General features: G+C 30.8%; 1 protein-coding gene and 1 long non-coding RNA gene across 7 annotated transcripts in view; one reads left to right on the forward strand and one right to left on the reverse strand.

Moving 5' to 3' along the window:
• The window catches only part of LOC145662837 (uncharacterized), a 127,458-nt gene that overhangs the window by 93,746 nt on the left and 14,711 nt on the right, over nucleotides 1-19,001 (forward strand). The window lies entirely within an intron of this gene.
• Nucleotides 1-19,001, reverse strand: part of Zasp66 (PDZ_signaling and DUF4749 domain-containing protein Zasp66) — a 177,473-nt gene that overhangs the window by 25,777 nt on the left and 132,695 nt on the right. For 3 of the 5 annotated variants that reach the window (XM_081728747.1, XM_081728746.1, XM_081728751.1), the window contains exons 4-7: nucleotides 16,601-16,753; nucleotides 13,832-13,882; nucleotides 3,993-4,049; nucleotides 1,146-1,234 (exon numbers count right to left, since the gene is read on the reverse strand). In XM_081728747.1, the coding sequence (XP_081584873.1) occupies nucleotides 1,146-1,234; nucleotides 3,993-4,049; nucleotides 13,832-13,882; nucleotides 16,601-16,753 (350 nt within the window). The remainder of the gene's footprint in view (nucleotides 1-1,145; nucleotides 1,235-3,992; nucleotides 4,050-13,831; nucleotides 13,883-16,600; nucleotides 16,754-19,001) is intronic. The other 2 variants (XM_081728748.1, XM_081728749.1) reach the window with 2 other exon arrangements.

The raw sequence follows: 19,001 nt of genomic DNA on the forward strand, positions 1-19,001 counted from the left end.
AAACAGCCTAATCTTGTGATAAAACTGCAGCATCAAGAAAAATAAATGCGGTAACCAACACAGAAGTTAACAGAATGTTAAATGAAATGTTGTTTGAGATATACGTTAAAGAAAAATAAAGAAATAAGCAAAGCATAATACAGAAGTACGAAAATAAATTATAAATTGTAATGAAGATAATCATTTTCCTATTGTGTAACTCTGAAGATATTGATATGTTGTTTATATATATATATTGTTTGTTGAATTTTATAGACTTTGTTAATTTCTATTATGATTGTACGTGATCAATATAAAATTTTTGAATAATGGTCATTCTAGCTTTGGAACTATTTATAACTTAAAAATAATACCTAACAAAATATTCTTTTCTATGTCATAGTTATGGTCGAACTAACAAAGATTGGTTATTATAAGTATTTGCTTTGGTCAGATGCTATTTTCTTTGACTTTAAAATTTCAATTAACTGAATTGATTAATATGAATTCATATTGTTTCGTATTGCATTCTTACAATGATCTATAAGGTTACATATGAATCATAATGAACTTATTAATACATAATTTCGTGTAAAACTTTTGTTGAGAAGTAATACTTCCACTCAAATGTAGAAGTGAGATGGATTTACCACGTCAGTCAGTGATATTGTGTGATCTTCTATAATTATTATTATATTTGTGAATTATTTGTAAAATAACATTGTAAAAAACAATTAAATGTGTATAAAATGTAGTTTCATAAATAAATTATAATTACATAATGAACAATATATATATATATATATATTTGTTTTGTAGTTATTTAGTTGAATATTTAATTTAGTTTTATAATTCGACAATTTGAAAAGTCCCACTCTTTAGAAAAGTTTTATTTCAGTAAGATCATTATTCTAACTCATTTCATTTATTCTAAGTAAACATACATTTTAATATGAATTTAAAGAACTATTTTTTATTGATTCGTTATTACATTTGTAATATTTTTATACTATTAAGTATTCTCTTTGATGAAGCTTTATGTGAAGCAGTAATTCTATATTGAATTTACTTTGAACTTTTCTTATTTTAAGTGAAGAGGAAGAAAAATAATATAATTCCTTCTAGGTTGCCATAGTTTCCCCTTGATAATTAAACTTAATACTTACGGAGTAACACCTGTTTGCGATGCAATCGTCTCAGCTATGTTTTGGTCCGAATAAAGATTGATTGGCGAATTAAATTGTCTGTGTACGACCTGAAACGAAAACAACGTACAATAAGTTGCATGTTTATAAATTCAAATGCTAAAGTTGTTCAATTGCAAATTTAATACATAAAAATCTATTCAAGATATCAGCATTATTTCATACTTTCTTACACATTTTAATCAACTATATGCAGCATATCTTATCTTCGAAAGATTAAATTGTAATTCGTATTCATTGATGCGTGATGAATGCCGTTGAAACGACTTCGTAAACGCTACTTATTAATCTAAATGAAGAAGCAATATATAGTTGATTAAAAGATGTTCATATTTAAAGTTCAAAGCATATTTATTGTGACATGTATTAAAATGCACCATGTCTGTATAAATATATGAAACTACAATTTAGAGAGTTTCACATTTTCTTTTTGTTTAAAAAAAATTAAATAACAACTTGTATTCCTGTTTATTGGTCAAAATAATTTTAAAGCACGAGTTTAAACTTGGACTAGTAATTCAATTTGAATGCAGTATTTTGAAGTATAATTCCATGTTAAGTAAAGCTAAAAATTGACAAGAATATGAAGAGCCAATTTGTTTAACGTTTCTATAAGAATTTTGTTATTATTACAGTTCTTAAGAGAAATCAAACAATAACTTATTGTTAAAACTATTGTTGCTTGTTATGTTTCGATTTTCATTCTCTTGATATTTTTAGTGCAATTATCTGATTGTATAAATACGCGTTTCTCTTCGTAAACGTTCATTTTTCATACTAACTAGTAAGATGATTAGCATTCATCAACTATTTAGAATATTTTAACGCTTATAGTGTATAAAGAACAGTAATCTTACAATATTATATTTGCTTTTGTGTTGATAATCGTTTACCTTAATATCCAGTTTTGCTTGATAGCATTTAATATTCTATAAGTCATTTACTGATAAATGACATTACTTTCATCCTCTCATATCTTACACATATTTTCAACATATAACTTCGAAAATAGTTTTACACATAAAGCTTTGAAAAAATATGAAAATTTATTGACTTTTAAACTAAACAATTAGAAATAAAAGTAAAAAAAAAATAAGCGTCCATCAACGTCAGACTATGGTACTTTATCTTTGATAGAAATAACTTTTTTATTCAACTTGCATTGGGCAAATTAAGCTATCATGCATATTTTTATGCATTATCTTCTAAAAGTTGTCCTTTTTGAATATATATATATATATATATATATATATATATATATATATATATATATATATATATATATATATATATATATATATATATATATATATATATATATATGGTCTCACACGTATCACTATGGCAGATTTTCGATCTATCAACAGTAACAAAAGAATACAGTAATTACACAGCAACAAATAATACAAGATTTAAGCTTTATTTTTTGCTCGGAAACAGTATTATCAAGACAATTATAAACATAAAGAATACCCTTCATAAAATTATAAAATTTTCACTCAATATTTCTTATGCTTGTTTCGATCCTAAAGTGTTATGTCTTATCTAGTTTTGTTGGTTCAAGTTTTCGTAAATATGTCTCATTATTTCTTAATTTATTTTCCTTGGTATCAACGATCTTAATATCCTACATACAGGGTACTTGTAATTTTGGTTTATTTAGATTTTTTGTACTATCTAGCTTTTCATTCTCCCCTGGAGAGTCTTTGTCAGGAACGAAAAGAATGAGTTCACCGGATACAAAGTAGTACAAAATACATTGTTCTTAGTTACTGTAGTGACTTTGTACTTATTCTTCCCAGATAAATGTGTTTCTTTTTCTCTCTTGATGTTCTATTGTTTTATTTTTTTATGTTTCATCATCAACCATGAAAAAGATTCCAGAGAAGAGCCAAAAGCTAGTTAGTGTGAAGACTAGACAAGAAATGAAAATTAAAACTGATAATTAATATACGTATTCATATTCCTGTTGAATGATCTGAATACAATTAAGATAAAGGTATAATATTTTTCAAAAAAAAAAAAAAAAAAAAAACGGGTTCCCCATCTCTTTTAAAAGCCCTTATTTTCGTTTCTAGAGCAATCCAGTGTTATAACCTGAAGAAAGAATCATAAATAGACAGAAAAATCTTCTATTTAATAGATTTAATTCCGCTTTTAGTTAAGAGTAAAAGGCTTTTGATAAGATGAGTGTACATGAGTTTTCGAAAACAAAACTGTACATAGTAACGTTAAAAAACAAATATATATATATATATATATATATATATATATATATATATATATATATATACAGATACGTTCTTTAGCTGTGTTTCATTGAAGAATGTACAACAACAAAAACTAAATAGCTCTTGAGGAAAAAATACAGTATGACACTTTGAAACATGTTTCACTATTTTTTAGATCCGAATTTTCAAAAATATTTTTTAAAGTCCTATCTCATTTAACTTTCTTAAATACATGTGTAGCATTCACATATAATCTTTCTTTACAAGTTTCTACATTAGAACTATTACGCTTTTAAAAATATACTAACTCTTTAACAGAATTATTTACTGAGTGCCTATGGTAGTAAGAAATATCATAATGGTAAAACATTTCATAATATAATAACTAATACTTTCCTAGATTGTAAAAACAAAACACGCGCTATTAAGTGCTTCTTTTATTGAAGAAAACAAACTAATAAAGAAAAAAACATTGCACAATGTCCCATCAACCCAATATTAAGATAAAATATTATTACATTAAGAGCAGGAATATAAACAAACAAAACGTAGAAAATCAAACCTAGTTATGAATTACCTGTTTTCCTGGTGCACTTTCTTGCCCAGCGACACGTTCCAGCACCGTATCAGCCACCTGCAGAAGCAAGCCATTAATGCAAAATGCAATAGATGTCATGCAAAGGATTAACGTCTCCTGAAGTTGAAGCAATTTAACTGATTCTTCTACATTTATGAAGTTTTAAATTATTATTTGAAAGCAATATAATTTCTAATAAGCATACAGAGATAGAAAAGCTGCGTGTTTGCATAACGTGCTTCAAGAATCATTCCAAATTACTACTTCATTTAGAAATAATCAAAGAATTATCAATCTACCTTAAATTGTTCTAATTATATTTTGATCAGATACTAACAATTTCTTGCAATGATAAGTATATTAAAGCTAATGTAAAATACTATAAGGAGTTTTAAGAAAAGAAAGCAAATCATTACTAGGCATCTCATAGCATGACGATACCTTTATAACCAAATGAAAAAAATAAAAACAAGTGCACTCTAGAAGCTCTGAGTTTCTCATAATCTAAGATGCTTTCCAAATTGTTAATATTTCAAATTTTTAAATAACTTACTAACTTTTGATCCTGGTATTGTAGACAAGAAGGGAAAGGATAAAGTCAAATAAGTTTAAATAACGGCTTTATCAAACAGTATTTTTTTAAGAAGTATTACTTATTCATATCATCTTTTGGAATTGACAATGCATCTTTAATTATCTAATTACTGCATAATTAGAACTTCTGGACTGTTATTATTCCTCATAGATTAAGCTTTTATTATTATTTTACTTACCACTCTTTGATCCCAATTTACGGCATAGTTAGATCCCGAAGGTAGAAAAACATTAAAAAAAATATGTTCTTAATTTTCAAATAGGACAGAGAATACAAGATGATAAGAGAACTGGAATACAATATGATATCTCTTTACTAAATATTTTTTTGGAACTTTAAAACTGTCGAGTTATGTATTGTATGCCCGGTATCAATTACTTTGTGTAAGTTATGAATTTGATTAAAATTTAGGGGTCTTTTTCATGTTGCAAAAGTTAAAGAATAACATTTCCAACATAGCTCTTCAGTATTTACAGAATACTGCCATAATCCGAAACAGTAAATGTTTCTTAGAAATGTCCTATTTTTGAACGTCAGGAAGACAGAAGAAGACATTAGCAAAGTATATACACCTTAATGATATTAATTATTAATATTTTCTACCGTATACAACTTGGGAAAATATACTGTCAAGTTCAACCAACACCAAATTAACTCATATATCATGAATATTTCACCCACTTCAGATACCTGTTTTAGTTCTCACTTACAAACAAGTACAAACTTCATGACTTAGTATTTTTTTACTGATTCATATGGATTATTTTAGTTTCAAAAATTAAATAAATAAAATAAAATAAATGTTGTCTTTTGTCATAATTAAATCTCTTTCTTATTAGTTATACTATAGTTGAACTTTATATTACAGTAGAAGTAATTGCTCTTACTTAAGTTATGCCATATATTTGGAGTATTTTAGAAAGAAAGTATAATTTACAAGTATATATATACCAGCGCATTGTCTAACTAACTGTAAGTACTGTAGTAAAACGTCATAGATTTGCATAAATTTGCTACAGTTTGTGTATATACTAGTCTTCATTTGCATTTCACATAAAATATTTACATTCATGCTATGGATTTTATTAATTGAAAGCAACACAAGATTTTACTAAGACACTGACGTGGATGCAGATATAATATTCCATTCAAGGATATTTCTATTAATACATGCGCACTTTTTCTTCTCTACGTCAATGCTAAGAAATCTTCGTAAATGCAGTCACGGTTAGACGCTAAACGTTTATATTCTGAGCCTAATATGAATTCATAGTATATGTATGCTATTTACATGAATCGCGTCCTAAGTAATTCTTTTGGCTTGCGCCTACTTTGATCTATGATATGAGAAGTAAGATAATACGACTTTTCAGGTACAAATTTCATTTGAATGATATAAAATTTGATTAAAGAAATGATTATATACAGTATATTACAATTGTTGACCAACGTAATGATTATATAAATTCGTAGACCATAAGCAAAGAAATTGTTATCTTCATTAAATTTTAAAGAAGATATATGATGGTGAAGTTTAGTAGAATCGGATATGTACGACAGAAATTATTATAATTTAAAACAATTACGCATCTGAGAAATTATTTAGAGTTACTAATACGGAGTAGGCTACAATAGTCTGGAATAGAGTGAACAAAATTGTTTATTCCATGTATAGGAACATGGCAAAACAATACATATGTATAATAGGGCGGGTCGGAAAAAGAGAATTCGAGTACCGAATTCTAATAGTTACGTATTTATACACTAATAAAGAAAAAGTTATTGAAAAAATCTATATTTTAGTTTCAGTTTGTGCAAAGGATCTAAATTTTGGAAACAAATGAATAAAAACATTAATTATGGCTTTAATCTTAAGTTTTAAAGATTAAGTTTCCCACTTCTACTAGCATGAAATCACTTTATTTTAGTTGTTTATTAATGGTACAGGTATTTGTAAATTTACACCGGTACATTTAAAATTCGAACATATGGCCTAAATTTAGTGAATTTCGGTGAAAAAAATGATTTTTTCTAAGTTTTACAAAAGCAGACGGACTTTTGCATAAGACTACTTTTTCTAGAGAAGTGATTTTATAAACTCAAATTTCAGATGAAAACATTATCTTACAGCTCAGAGCTCATTTTGCTAAATTGTTCTTGTTAAAATGACCTAGTCGATCATGTGGAGGAGGCGAAATTGAGTTATTAGATGGAATGGGTTAAGACTGGACCACAGAACAATATGTAGGTAGTCTATGTTCGGTAATGCACCTGCAGATAGCAAGGAAAGCTTGTTTGGTATATGTCATTATATTGCATTGCAAGGGAATGTTGAACTTACTTTTCTAGCTTACTCGAAAGTTAAAACTTCATTCGAGTTAGCTACATTTAGGACGCTATTGGTTAAATAATAATAATAAATCTAGTTCGTTTACCATTAACTTGCCACAAGCCGTTAAATTACTATCGGGATATCAGGTCAATATTTAATGGTCTGTTTTGCTATAATAAAATAGGTGCAAAACCATATAACTGCCATTATGTGTTTAAAGCTTTATCGGACTTAAATTCTTTGGTTATCGCTTAAAAAGAAAAAATCAGAATTATTAGTGGACAGTGAAATCGGGAAAACATTCAGTAACTACGCTATCATTTATATATTGTCTTATATTTCTTCTTCTTCTTCTTCTTCTTCTTATTATTATTATTATTATTATTATTATTATTATTATTATTATTATTATTATTATTATTATTATTATTATTATTATTATTATTATTATAACCATATAAGCTTGTCTTGTATATCCAAAGAACTTCACTTATTATCTTTAACCGATAGGCGTTATATCTTCGATCTGATTTTTTTTTCATAATATTCTTCATCGAAGTTTCTTTATTGACTTCTTATTTTCCATAAGAACTCCTTACCGCAACATTAGAAATTGTGTTCCTTCTCTCGAATGTTCCTACTCTAAAATCTTCTATTTATAGAACTATAGATACTGGAAACAAATATTACTCTGTTTTAGATATTTTCCAGACTAACTTTATTAAAGTTCGTTTAGAACTTATTAAATTTCTCAAGGATCTTTATTATTTACTTAATTAATTTAGCGAGCAATATTTGAAAGGTTTTCCCTAAGTGTTGTAAATTCGTAATTTAGTCATCTATTTATATCTTCTTTTATTTTCCTATCAATCTTTTCTTTTCTTCTAGGTTTAAGCTTTTATTATTTTTTCGGACACTGCACTTTTTCTTTTTATCTTAGTTACGAGTCTTTATTTACATTTCATAGGTAATCTTTTAATTTTTTTGTATGTTCATTTTATTATTGTTATTATTATTATTTTACGATATCAACTGCATGTATAGTTTGTATTGCTGGTGTATTTTGCCTCCTGTTAAATATAATCTAAGACTATTGTATATGTAGGACTGCATGTATTATGTGTCTGCTGTCTGGGTGCATTTGTGGCTATGTATGCTGTTTGGTACCTAATGAACATTATTATTATTATTATTATTATTATTATTATTATTATTATTATTATTATTATTATTATTAACAAATGATGTACTGTTTAATAGTTTGATGACTGAACATTCTATTACATTTTCTCTAGAAGTTTGTTGTGGGGTTTTCAAAACACACACACACACACACAAAGGAAGATTTATCTGAGAAATAAAACACAAAATATCATAGGTCTTGAAAATAACTTAAATTGACATTTTATCCAATCTGAATTTGATTTTCTTCTTTTTTTCGAGACGGGAGGGCATGTCTGATCCGCCATAGGTTCTCCTGTGATTCTTACTTTCATCAGTCTCTCCTTTAGCCTAACAGGGAAGAAATGTTATACGTTAAGCTAAAAACTCATTCTATATTTGAGATACATGGGAAGGAAAATCATCGTTACCTTTTCTTGCTTCACGAGAAATTATCTTCGTTCATTAAAGCACCAAAAACTTTTTCTGCCAAAACTTCATTCGACTTAGCTACATTTAGAGCGCTGTTAGTTAAATAATAATAATAATTCTAATTAATATTTCTGTCTGGTAGGATCATATCTGAAATAAGCTTTCATCTTATTGCTCAGTAGAAAAATCATTCATAACCTTTTATCGTAAAAGTCGTGAAATACCTATAAATTCGCGGCATGTTATTGGTTTGAACTATTTAAATCTAATATTGAACTTTTAATTTAACGTAAAGAAAAATCAGTGAAAAAAAAGTAGAAAAATGTTCCAAAATTTCAGACAGATATAAATCTTTGACGTTCATATTGTTTACGTTATAAAGGCTCACTTCTATTGTACCTAGAAACAAGCAACATTTGGAAGCAATGTTTGGAAACGAACATTATAAGTAAAAGCTTGATATGTTTAATTACTAATATGTTATACTTTTAAACAACCATTTTCGTCTAAGAATATATGATCTATTCTTAACCATGCAGCATTGCTTTGATGGCTATTCTATATTTAGCTTTGTTCATACATGAGAAGTCTCACATTCCCATGCAATTCTTTTTGCCACATGTTTGTATATACAATATTACATTACATAATTTGGCATAATGCATTGTTTTGAATGCCTAAGGCTACATTACACTTATTTGTTCACAATTTTCATGTTTCATTATTTCGTAAAATTTAATTAATATTTTTATTCATAATTGCTCAAGAAGAGGAATATGGAAAGTGATAAAAATATTTGGATATATCACATTAGCTATACAGAATGATAAAAATATTGAAATAAGGACTGAAATTCAAGGAAGCCATAGCAATACTGGAGGAAGGCAAAAATTTTACCATAGACGCCGGCTTACAGCTTAGCCTAACATGGGTTCCATTTATTGGTACAGCGCGAAAACAATACAACCAATCAGAACCTGTGAACAAATCCAGACAGCCAACCAATCAAAACGAGCACATAGATTGATACTGATCAGGCGTCTCTATCGACCGATCACATTCCTCCTTTTTCTTTACCAGAGAAGCTCTCAACCAGCAAGCTAGTTCACTCTCAACCACTAACCCCTCACACCAAGAAGTAACCTCATTGCTGGCAGACCTTACTTAAGGCATCTACTTCCCCCACTTCATAACACCTATACCTGAGAAGCATTGAAAGCAATACACTCCATAACCTATTAAGTAAAATCCTCCAAGAACTAGTACCTCACCGCGTCACATACACAGAGTCATACTTGAAGATGCCATTCAGTAGAAAAAAGAATTGGCCCTGTTTAAGCAGAGATGTCGCCACAACAACTTTGAACTGCTTGCCCACTTCGCAGATGGACAGCAGATGCTGACCTCATACCCCAAGACTGTGGCATCCTTCACATGTGTGAAAATTGAAGTCCCAACGGAAGTTACAACAGAAGAGATAAAAGATGAGTTATTTCATCAGTGTGTTCATTTTCACAACTTACGCAGAATTCAATCATACCATGGAACAACCAGGCTAGCCGCCTCTTTACATATAACCCGATGGAAGTGATCAGATTACTAGGAGTTGGGGTATACATTAAAAATAAATTGTGCCACGTAGAATAAAGTTGAATTGCACCTCATCCCCCATCCTGCGCTAACTGCTACAAATACAAAGGTTTTTTTCATTTATATTGAGCTGAATTTGTATGTACCATTTACCTAGGAAAACCGTGTTTCTACTATCGGTTATGTTTGATTGCCCGGTATCGGAGTTTCCGTTGCAGGAGGCTACATTGCAACTGGACCATGGGTATTGCATCCCACTCCTTTTTACAGGCTTTCCCTAGGCCGGAGACGGTGTGGATTCGACGATGGGACAGGCTCGGCTTGAGGAGTCCGACAGCCATTGGGCTGGCATCTGGACTCCTGACAGGGATGTCAGAGAAAGGAATTGACAAAATTCCAGTTTCCTGTTCCATACAGCGATAGAATTTCAGCGGTTTTGGCCGTGTGACTGGTTGCCTTTTCTTGGTGCAGTTCAACCTGGTTTACGTCTTGACCGTATAATGCTGATATTTCAAGTTGGTACATTTCAGACAGGACATGAGTCTGAAAGTACACAGCTTTGATTTTGACGTTTCAATCACCTTTGGGAAACGCAGAAACCAGCCACAATCATGATCCCTTTTGGGAAACTCTTTGCGTACTGGAGGAATAACGTACTTTGCCTCTTGGCGTCAACAGTCTGCATTTCTGAGTCGTGAACTTAGCGTCGGAAAGGCCCAGAATGAATCCTTTCCGGAATCTGTTTAGTTTCGGCGTCATCACTCTACGATTGACCACACTGCTGTACTGTATGACTAACGAGATGTTGTTACTTACCTCGTTGCACTCTCACGGCGATGGATTGCGCACGCGTGTTACAATTGCACACTGACTTTGGCTCAATATAAATGACTCAACCTCTGTGTTTCACAAGAAAGACACCTGCAAAAGCAAACATGTGTGATACACCTGTGGCGAAGCACACACAAAGAAATGCTCCACTCCACGGAGCAACAATTTTTGTGCAACGTGCAAGATTCAGGGCCATAGGACAGGCAGCAGCACATGTCCACCATGCCTGTATCACTACAGGAATTACCAAGAATCCCTGATCTATCACAGTGTTCTTCAGCTGGAAGACATCATAACTCTCGTCTGTAATCCCACCGGTCTCTATGAAAACCAGCCACCACCAGCAATTGCAAAGATTGACCACTAAATAACCATAAGAACCAAAGACCAAAGAACAGCAACTATAGTAGACGTAGCATAAAAAGACCCCTCCTCCCACCTCAATCTTCCGCCGAACTCGAAATCACAGGCGCAATAAAAAACAGGAAACTAACCACAGTAACATCACTACAGGAAATACCAAAGAAGAAAACAACAGCAACTCTTACAGCTTATCCCAAAATCTCATCACGCAAACCATCGAAAACGCTATCGGACACATCACCAACTGGATCACTACAATATTATCTGACAAAAAAAAAAAAAAAAACCTGCACATAAACAATAGACAAACACACAACGTTTGTTCAAATTCTACATTCGAAACTATGGTACCATTAAAATATTCATGAATTGAGGCATATGTATCAATTGATGCATATTTTCTTTTTACATCCAAACAATTTCCACCAGAAGGGTGCTCAAAAACCAAGTGAATGATAGGTATAGGCAACCACTACTAACCAAGTAATTTAAAGGAAAGGAAAACAGTAGAACCTCATCATAACATCAAGAAGAAAAATTAAGAAGGACGAAACAGACCACCTGATCGAATCTTACAGAACAAAACCACCAACAATCAGACCTCCAAACCAGGACCAAGTTCCTGAAATCACAGACACACACAGTGGACACCAGTGTGCAGAGTGAAAAAAAAATACTCAAGACAATAACAAACAAACAAAAATTTTCAACTGATAGAGTAGCAATTAATACTTAATAAATTATTTCAGCCACGTGGCTGAAGAACCTTCTGCTCAATGTCTTAATAGTTCAATTTAATTATCTTCCTCATTTTCAGAAGGCAATTAGTTCCTACATTCACCGTATATTTAAGAAAATCAGGATTCTCCGAACAACTCGTGTAAATTTACATCTATTACCCTAACAAGATGGATCGAAGAAGAAAACAACTACGACCTTCAGTTTTCCACGTAAATTGTGAGATTTACATACAGAACCAATTTCTCTATAGATATTACCGAAGCCTCTATGCCAATCAGAAGACGACCTCGTCTTTTAAACTCACCAATGCTTGACTGGGAGACTTGAAGAGAAGTTCAGTCAGATTACGTCAATACAAGAAGGTCACCTTGTCCAACCAGAGTCATCCATTGTTCGACTTCAATCAACTTCACCTATTTGTACCTAGGTATAACCACTCTGGATAAAGTAGTTTCAGTGGCTAGACGCCCTTTCTTTCTCTTGGAAGAAGATAAATCGACTTCGACCTTAATTTTTCTCATTCTCCCATACTATACTTCTGAAGATGAGAAGAATATAGTCTTTTCTCGAAACGTCGGACGACGTTGAATTTACCTGGTTGTAAGCCCGATAACTAGTGTATTGATACAAATATTGTTTATCATTAATGTATAGCGGAAAAGATGATAACTTGGCATGACAAAAATAGAGGGAAATATTTCAATGTCAGCAATCTAAAATAAGGTCCATAATAAAAGTAATAGGTATGTAAGGAAACGAATTAAATTTAAAAACTGAGGTATTACAAAAGTATATTCCATATACATGACGTAAATGTTTATTTCTCTATTTATTATGTTTGCAATTTTTTTTAGAAAGTTTACTGAGTCAACTTACTTGATGTTTCTGAAAACTTGACAAAGTAAAATATTCCGAAAATAATTTTGTATTGTTACTTGAGAGAAGTGAACTAATGGTGTCAAAGTACATATAACTACTGAGTTATCTCAGAAAAAAATACATTATCAGTATAGGGTAGCTAATAGAAATCATTGTGGCTACTCACGGTAAATTATAATACTGGAATAGAGAGAGAGAGAGAGAGAGAGAGAGAGAGAGAGGGAGGGAGGGAGAGCAAGTTGCCAAGAGATGTAGATTTCACAACAGTAGGAAGAACGTGATATAAAACATCAGAACGCAAATAGTTTCATGAATGAAACATCAGAGTGGCAACACCAACTACATTTTCATCTTTACTACATCATGCCATCTTTAGTTGGAAACAATTACAATAAGAAGCTCAATAATCACATATTTTTTCCTTGGAGTGGAAATAGACAAAACCTTAACTCTTCTTTCAGCCTCCCTAGAATTATGTGTGTTCAATTTCAAAACGAACGATCTTTTTGCCTACAATCTACAGTATAATAAAAACATTTAATTAAGCAGAGTTACATTACTACAATGAGAATGAGTATTTTGACGTCATATCTCATTTAGCGACGTAGTGCAGTATATTTATTTTCCTATTTTGTTTCTATTATGAGAAAAATCGAAAAATATAATTTTAATAGAATATCCTGTTTAGTGATAATCAAAGTAAAAATAAAGTAGTTATGCAGCCTTTGGAATTCAAAACTACAATAATGCGATCACGTGCTTTTGAAGATAGTTGTGTGTATACAGTATGCAAGCTTTCTTTCATTTGATTTGCATTCACATGTATGCATTCTCATGTTTTATTTACTTATTTTTAGAAAAATGCTTTTGTTTGATTCTGCTACTGACGTAAATTTTACACAGTCTATTTGTTACCTCATTATCATCAATCAACCACCCATGACTGGGATCAAATTTCTTCACACCCTGAAATCCAAATACATTTAGGCACATTTATGTTTATCATCACATTTATGCTGAAGTGAAAAAAGTTATTTTAAATTAAAAAGGAAAATTATTCAATATTGGTGTCATAATAATGCACAAGCCTAAAACATTACTATTTGTATGTATCTATGTAGCTTGTTAAATTAAAACAAGGAAAAAAACTTTGGCATGGTATTGCAATGAAACAAAAATTGTCATATGTATCACATGTAGGTTAGAGATTTAATTGAGTAATTCCGATATTTTCAGTCATTTCTAATGATATTGTGTAGCTATATAAGACATCAACATTTTCAGTAAAAGTAACAGTCTATTGTTTGTTTTGTTATCTGAAAACGCAATATTCATTGCTAAGTAAGATTTATATTTACTAGTAATAGACACTCGACTTAGAAAAGGCTGTTTGTTGTAATACTGTAAAAGAAACATTTTTCAAAAGAAGAAATTATTTAAAATGTCTTCCAGGAAAGTCACATAAAAGAGAAAATCTGTTCATTAAGTTCCCGCACTACCTCGAAATAATATACTTAACGATGCCAGAAAGAAATGTTATCACATTAGTTTTCTACATACATATCTCTTTTCACAAAATATATTTGCCTGACTGATTGTAGAGGTTTTGAAAAGCCCTAGGAAAGTCATACACTAGAATGCTTTTTTGCATCGCTATCACATTTATTTGAATTGATGCAATCTCCTCAAAACGCCCCTCCTTGAGGACAGATTTGAGCTTAGGGAAGAGCATAAAGTCCGCTGGAGACAAATCATATGAATACGGGATGTGCAAGGACTATGATCCTTGTTTTGACCAAAAATTGGCGCACAATAAAATATGTTCGCCGATACCAGTGTTCTTGTGCGTCAGTTTTTGACTGAAAGAAAAGTCACTGTCCTTGACCACCTCATATTTGCTTGGCTTGGCCCCATTATGCTTTATGCTCTCCCTTAACCTCAAATCTGCCCTCAAGGGGGAGGGTTTTGAGGATGTTGCATAGATTCAAGCGAATGTGAAGGCAGTGCTGAAAAGCAGTCCATTAGACGAGTTTCCTATGGCGTTCCAGAGTCTTTACGACCGGTCTCACGAGTTTGTACCCCTAAAGAGATGTATGTAAATAAATAAATAAATAAATAACGCGATAATAAATTTTTCTAGCATCGTTAAGTATGTTATGTCGCGGTAGGCCCTTATTGAACTTATTGAACGAACGAGTTCAATAATATATCCCTCCAATAGAAAGAAAATAATATAACGCTAATATTGATTATTATTCTCTTAGCATGAATATTTCAAGTCATGTATTCATCAACATACGTGTCACAGCATTACAGTAAGTATAATTTTTCTCAAAATTTTACTTTCCGATGCATCGTTATTTTGAAAAGTTTTTCAAGCATTTTAGAAGTTAAAGAGAAATATCACAATATTGCGAACTAATTTATTACTATCTTGTTTCCAAAAATATCTTTTGCAATATTGTCAATGCATTCGAAGGTGGCACTAAATTAGTATTAATTTGCACTTTAACTTCTAAAATATTTTGAGAAATTAAAAAAAATGGGTAAACCAGAAAACAACATTAAGTGAAAGTTCTTATTACATGACAGCCATATTTCTACAGATTCGTTACTAATGTTGTTTTCTACTTTTATAGTCAAAGATGAATCTTATGATATCTATATCTTCTGCATATGACATGGCAAAAACTGAAGTAATTAAAAGAATAAGCAGCATAGCCAATCTTTAATTCATTGACCAGTAAGGCAAGCACAGGATCAGATAATGTTAGTCTATTATTAATACACCTAATTTCAGGGGATGTGAGGGTTATATCAAGAAACCACTTGAAAATAAAAAATGGATGAACTAAGATACTCAACATATTAAAAATATTTGTTACATATACTGACTGTACTTCCTGTCTGTCACTTTACAAAGAACATGAAACTGAAATAAACTACTACCCTATAAAGTATTTCCTCTATATGGGGATACCACGTCTCAGCTCATGAATTGGAATCCAATATATATATATATATATATATATATATATATATATATATATATATATATATATATAGGTAGGTTAAATTGGAGCAGAAGGAATACATTCGACATATTGTTGAAATTCTAACTTCCTCTAGTTAAAAACAAATAATATTGTGTCAACTATTTGGGGTGTTCACTTCGCTTCTCTTTTTTCTCTTTTTTAAAAATCTTCCTACAAAAATCCAATTTCAGACCGAAAAGAATACAAATTTACTATCTAATTTACAAAAGATTTGACAAGATTTGGTAAAAAAAAAAAAAAAAAAAATATTACTGACATGCTGGTTATTGTTAACGAACAATGTGTCCTTTATGTTGAAAAAGTGTATACACCTCTTTGAGGTGATCTTGCTGATTACATTCCTGTTGTCAAATCTGTTTTTTTTAATGACTATTAAATTTCTTGTAACTTCAATGTAGGTTATAGGTATTTAAATTCCACATGTACTAACATTTGTATATGACTTACAAGATTTGCTGGTTCTGGACTCATGATCATATTCGAGATATGTTTGGCTTTTGTTCAAAGAGTAAGAAAGAAAGAAATGAATACTGAACTAATAAAATTTAGACGAAAATAGTTTGAAGACGTGAGTAAGACCACTCGCTTGACGCTCAAAATTTGAAGAGAAAATAGAACGACATCCTACCTTTTGTTTCATCAACACCTCCGCTGGTGTATCGAAATGTGATGGTGGCGCCCTCATAGCTGGGTTCGGATGATGACGTAGGTACGATGCGGTAACAGGGTTATCTTTTTTCACCTTTGCTCCAGGAAGTACTAGAGGTGTTGTGCGGTATGGCTAAAACAGAGTACAAATGGAAAATTTTAGTTAGAAGGAATAAAATTAGAAGGAATATTTTTTTTAAAAAAATAAATATACTTCAATATTCATAATGATTTAACACACACACACACACACACACACATACACACACACACACATTATATTAGTTTAAAAATTACACGGGCGTTTCAAGAGAAATGATTCATCTAGTATTATATATATAGTATACATGATATTTACAGTGTTGATTACGTTAATCTTCAAACACAAGTGACTGGATCAGGTTTCAGGTATCTTATGGTTATGTTGGCCATATAACATCAGTGGGGTAAATGTGAAACTTAGGTTACTTTTACTGCAGTAAATTGAGAACTTGATTGTTTTGGTTGTTTGGATTGCAATGTACCCTTAAAGTAGGGTGACCAGATTTAGAAAGTAAATATAATAATAATAATAATAATAATAATAATAATAATAATAATAATAATAATAATAATAATAATAATAATAATAATAATAATAATATCAGCAAAGTTCAGTACTTGGAAACGACAAATACAAACTCTACGTCACGTTAGGTACGGGATCGAGAAATAAGAACGGACGCCACGGTACCTGCAAACAGACCCGACATCACTGTTATCAATAAAATTGACCAAGAAGTAATCCTCATAGATGTAGCAGTACCATTGACTCATAACAATATTCAGTACAAAAATAACCAAATATAAAGATCTACCAGACGAAATCAAGAAGCTATGAAAATGTCAGACAGTTAAAGTAAGACCAATCATTATCTCAGCTATTGTAATTGTCCCTGAAAGTACTATGACGCAACTTAAGCAGATATACATAAACCATCTTCTAACAAACTTACAAAAATCAGTAATATTAGACACCTGTCAAATTGTCAGAAAGTTCATTGGAAAAGAAGAATTCTTCAAATAATCTGCACTTGCCAGAGACAGCCGTCAGATTATTAAGCTGAAACCAGTTTAAACAGAGATATAGCAATAATAATAATAATAATATGATGGGACACTCTGCAGACGGATATAATTGAGCAATCCACTTAGGTACAATCATTATTTCGTTATTCATTCCAGTTAGGAATAAATAGCTAGTTTCTCGAAATAACCAGACTTTTATTTATTATGTCTTATTCCAATTTTAATTTTTACGTGTAACAGATAAGGGGTATTGATTTATCTTGAATATCATATTTTTCTGATGACTAATTTTCTTGTTTTTTCCTTCAAAAACTGTAGAAGTCAACGCAAGAAATATATTTAAAATACTATTTTGTAAATGATATCGCTTTCTACGAGCCAAAATCGGAACACTATTTTAAAGAAATGGAACATGTTGTGTTTCGTTTGTATTTTTCTTGGGACATCGGATAACTTTTTGAAAAAAAGGAAAAATCTCGCTATAAAACTGGACGTCTGGTCACCCTACTCTAAGGATCTTACACTATAGTTCGAAATGTAAACCCACAATTTAACCTGAAAAAGAAATTACTGAGCTTGTGATATACGTCCTTGTAATTTTCACCGATTTTTTTATCTTGTTAAAATTGAGGACAGAATCTCAATAGTATAACTATTAGAAAATTAGCCTTTGAGTATGGTTTTTAATTTATTTCCTCACTAAATAACAATTTTAACAACTTTTATGCCTAGATAATGTAAAATAAATTTAAATACTTTAGTTTGATACATTGGTTAAAATCTAAAAGTGCAATGACATTTTTGTAGAAACAAATAATATATTTCTCTATGAAGTTTATCTAAACACATTATCAAAGTGCCAAGTATGAAGGTTATCTATCATTACTGCAAGGTATATTTTTTTGATTGGGATAATTTATAGGTAATTTTAGATTAAATGAATCATTATTTTTCTTATAACAGAGACTTGTTTTCTCTTGGTTGGTTTTGGACTTAAATTTCATTATTATTTTAGATGAGAAATGAAATTCCATTTGTCTGACGCTTCAGGAATAACAGGATGGCAGATATTATTCTGGAAGTGCATAAACCACCAACTTAAATTTTGATGGTTGTGATTTTCTACGGGAAACGCATTGTACGAAAAATGTGATTGTACCAACCGCAGGAATTTTGTCATCACCGATAGTAGATAATCAAATTAAGAAAAATAGGGAAAATAAATGAAATCCGGAAAACGGATATTCTTCCTATCTCTACATCGCTATGCCATCCTACCTATGAACATTCTAATACTCAAGTTCATAACCAAT

Source organism: Thermobia domestica, chromosome 10 (genome assembly GCF_964235325.1).
Source record: "Thermobia domestica chromosome 10, izTheDome1.hap1.1, whole genome shotgun sequence".
NCBI classification, from domain to species: Eukaryota; Metazoa; Arthropoda; class Insecta; order Zygentoma; family Lepismatidae; genus Thermobia; species Thermobia domestica.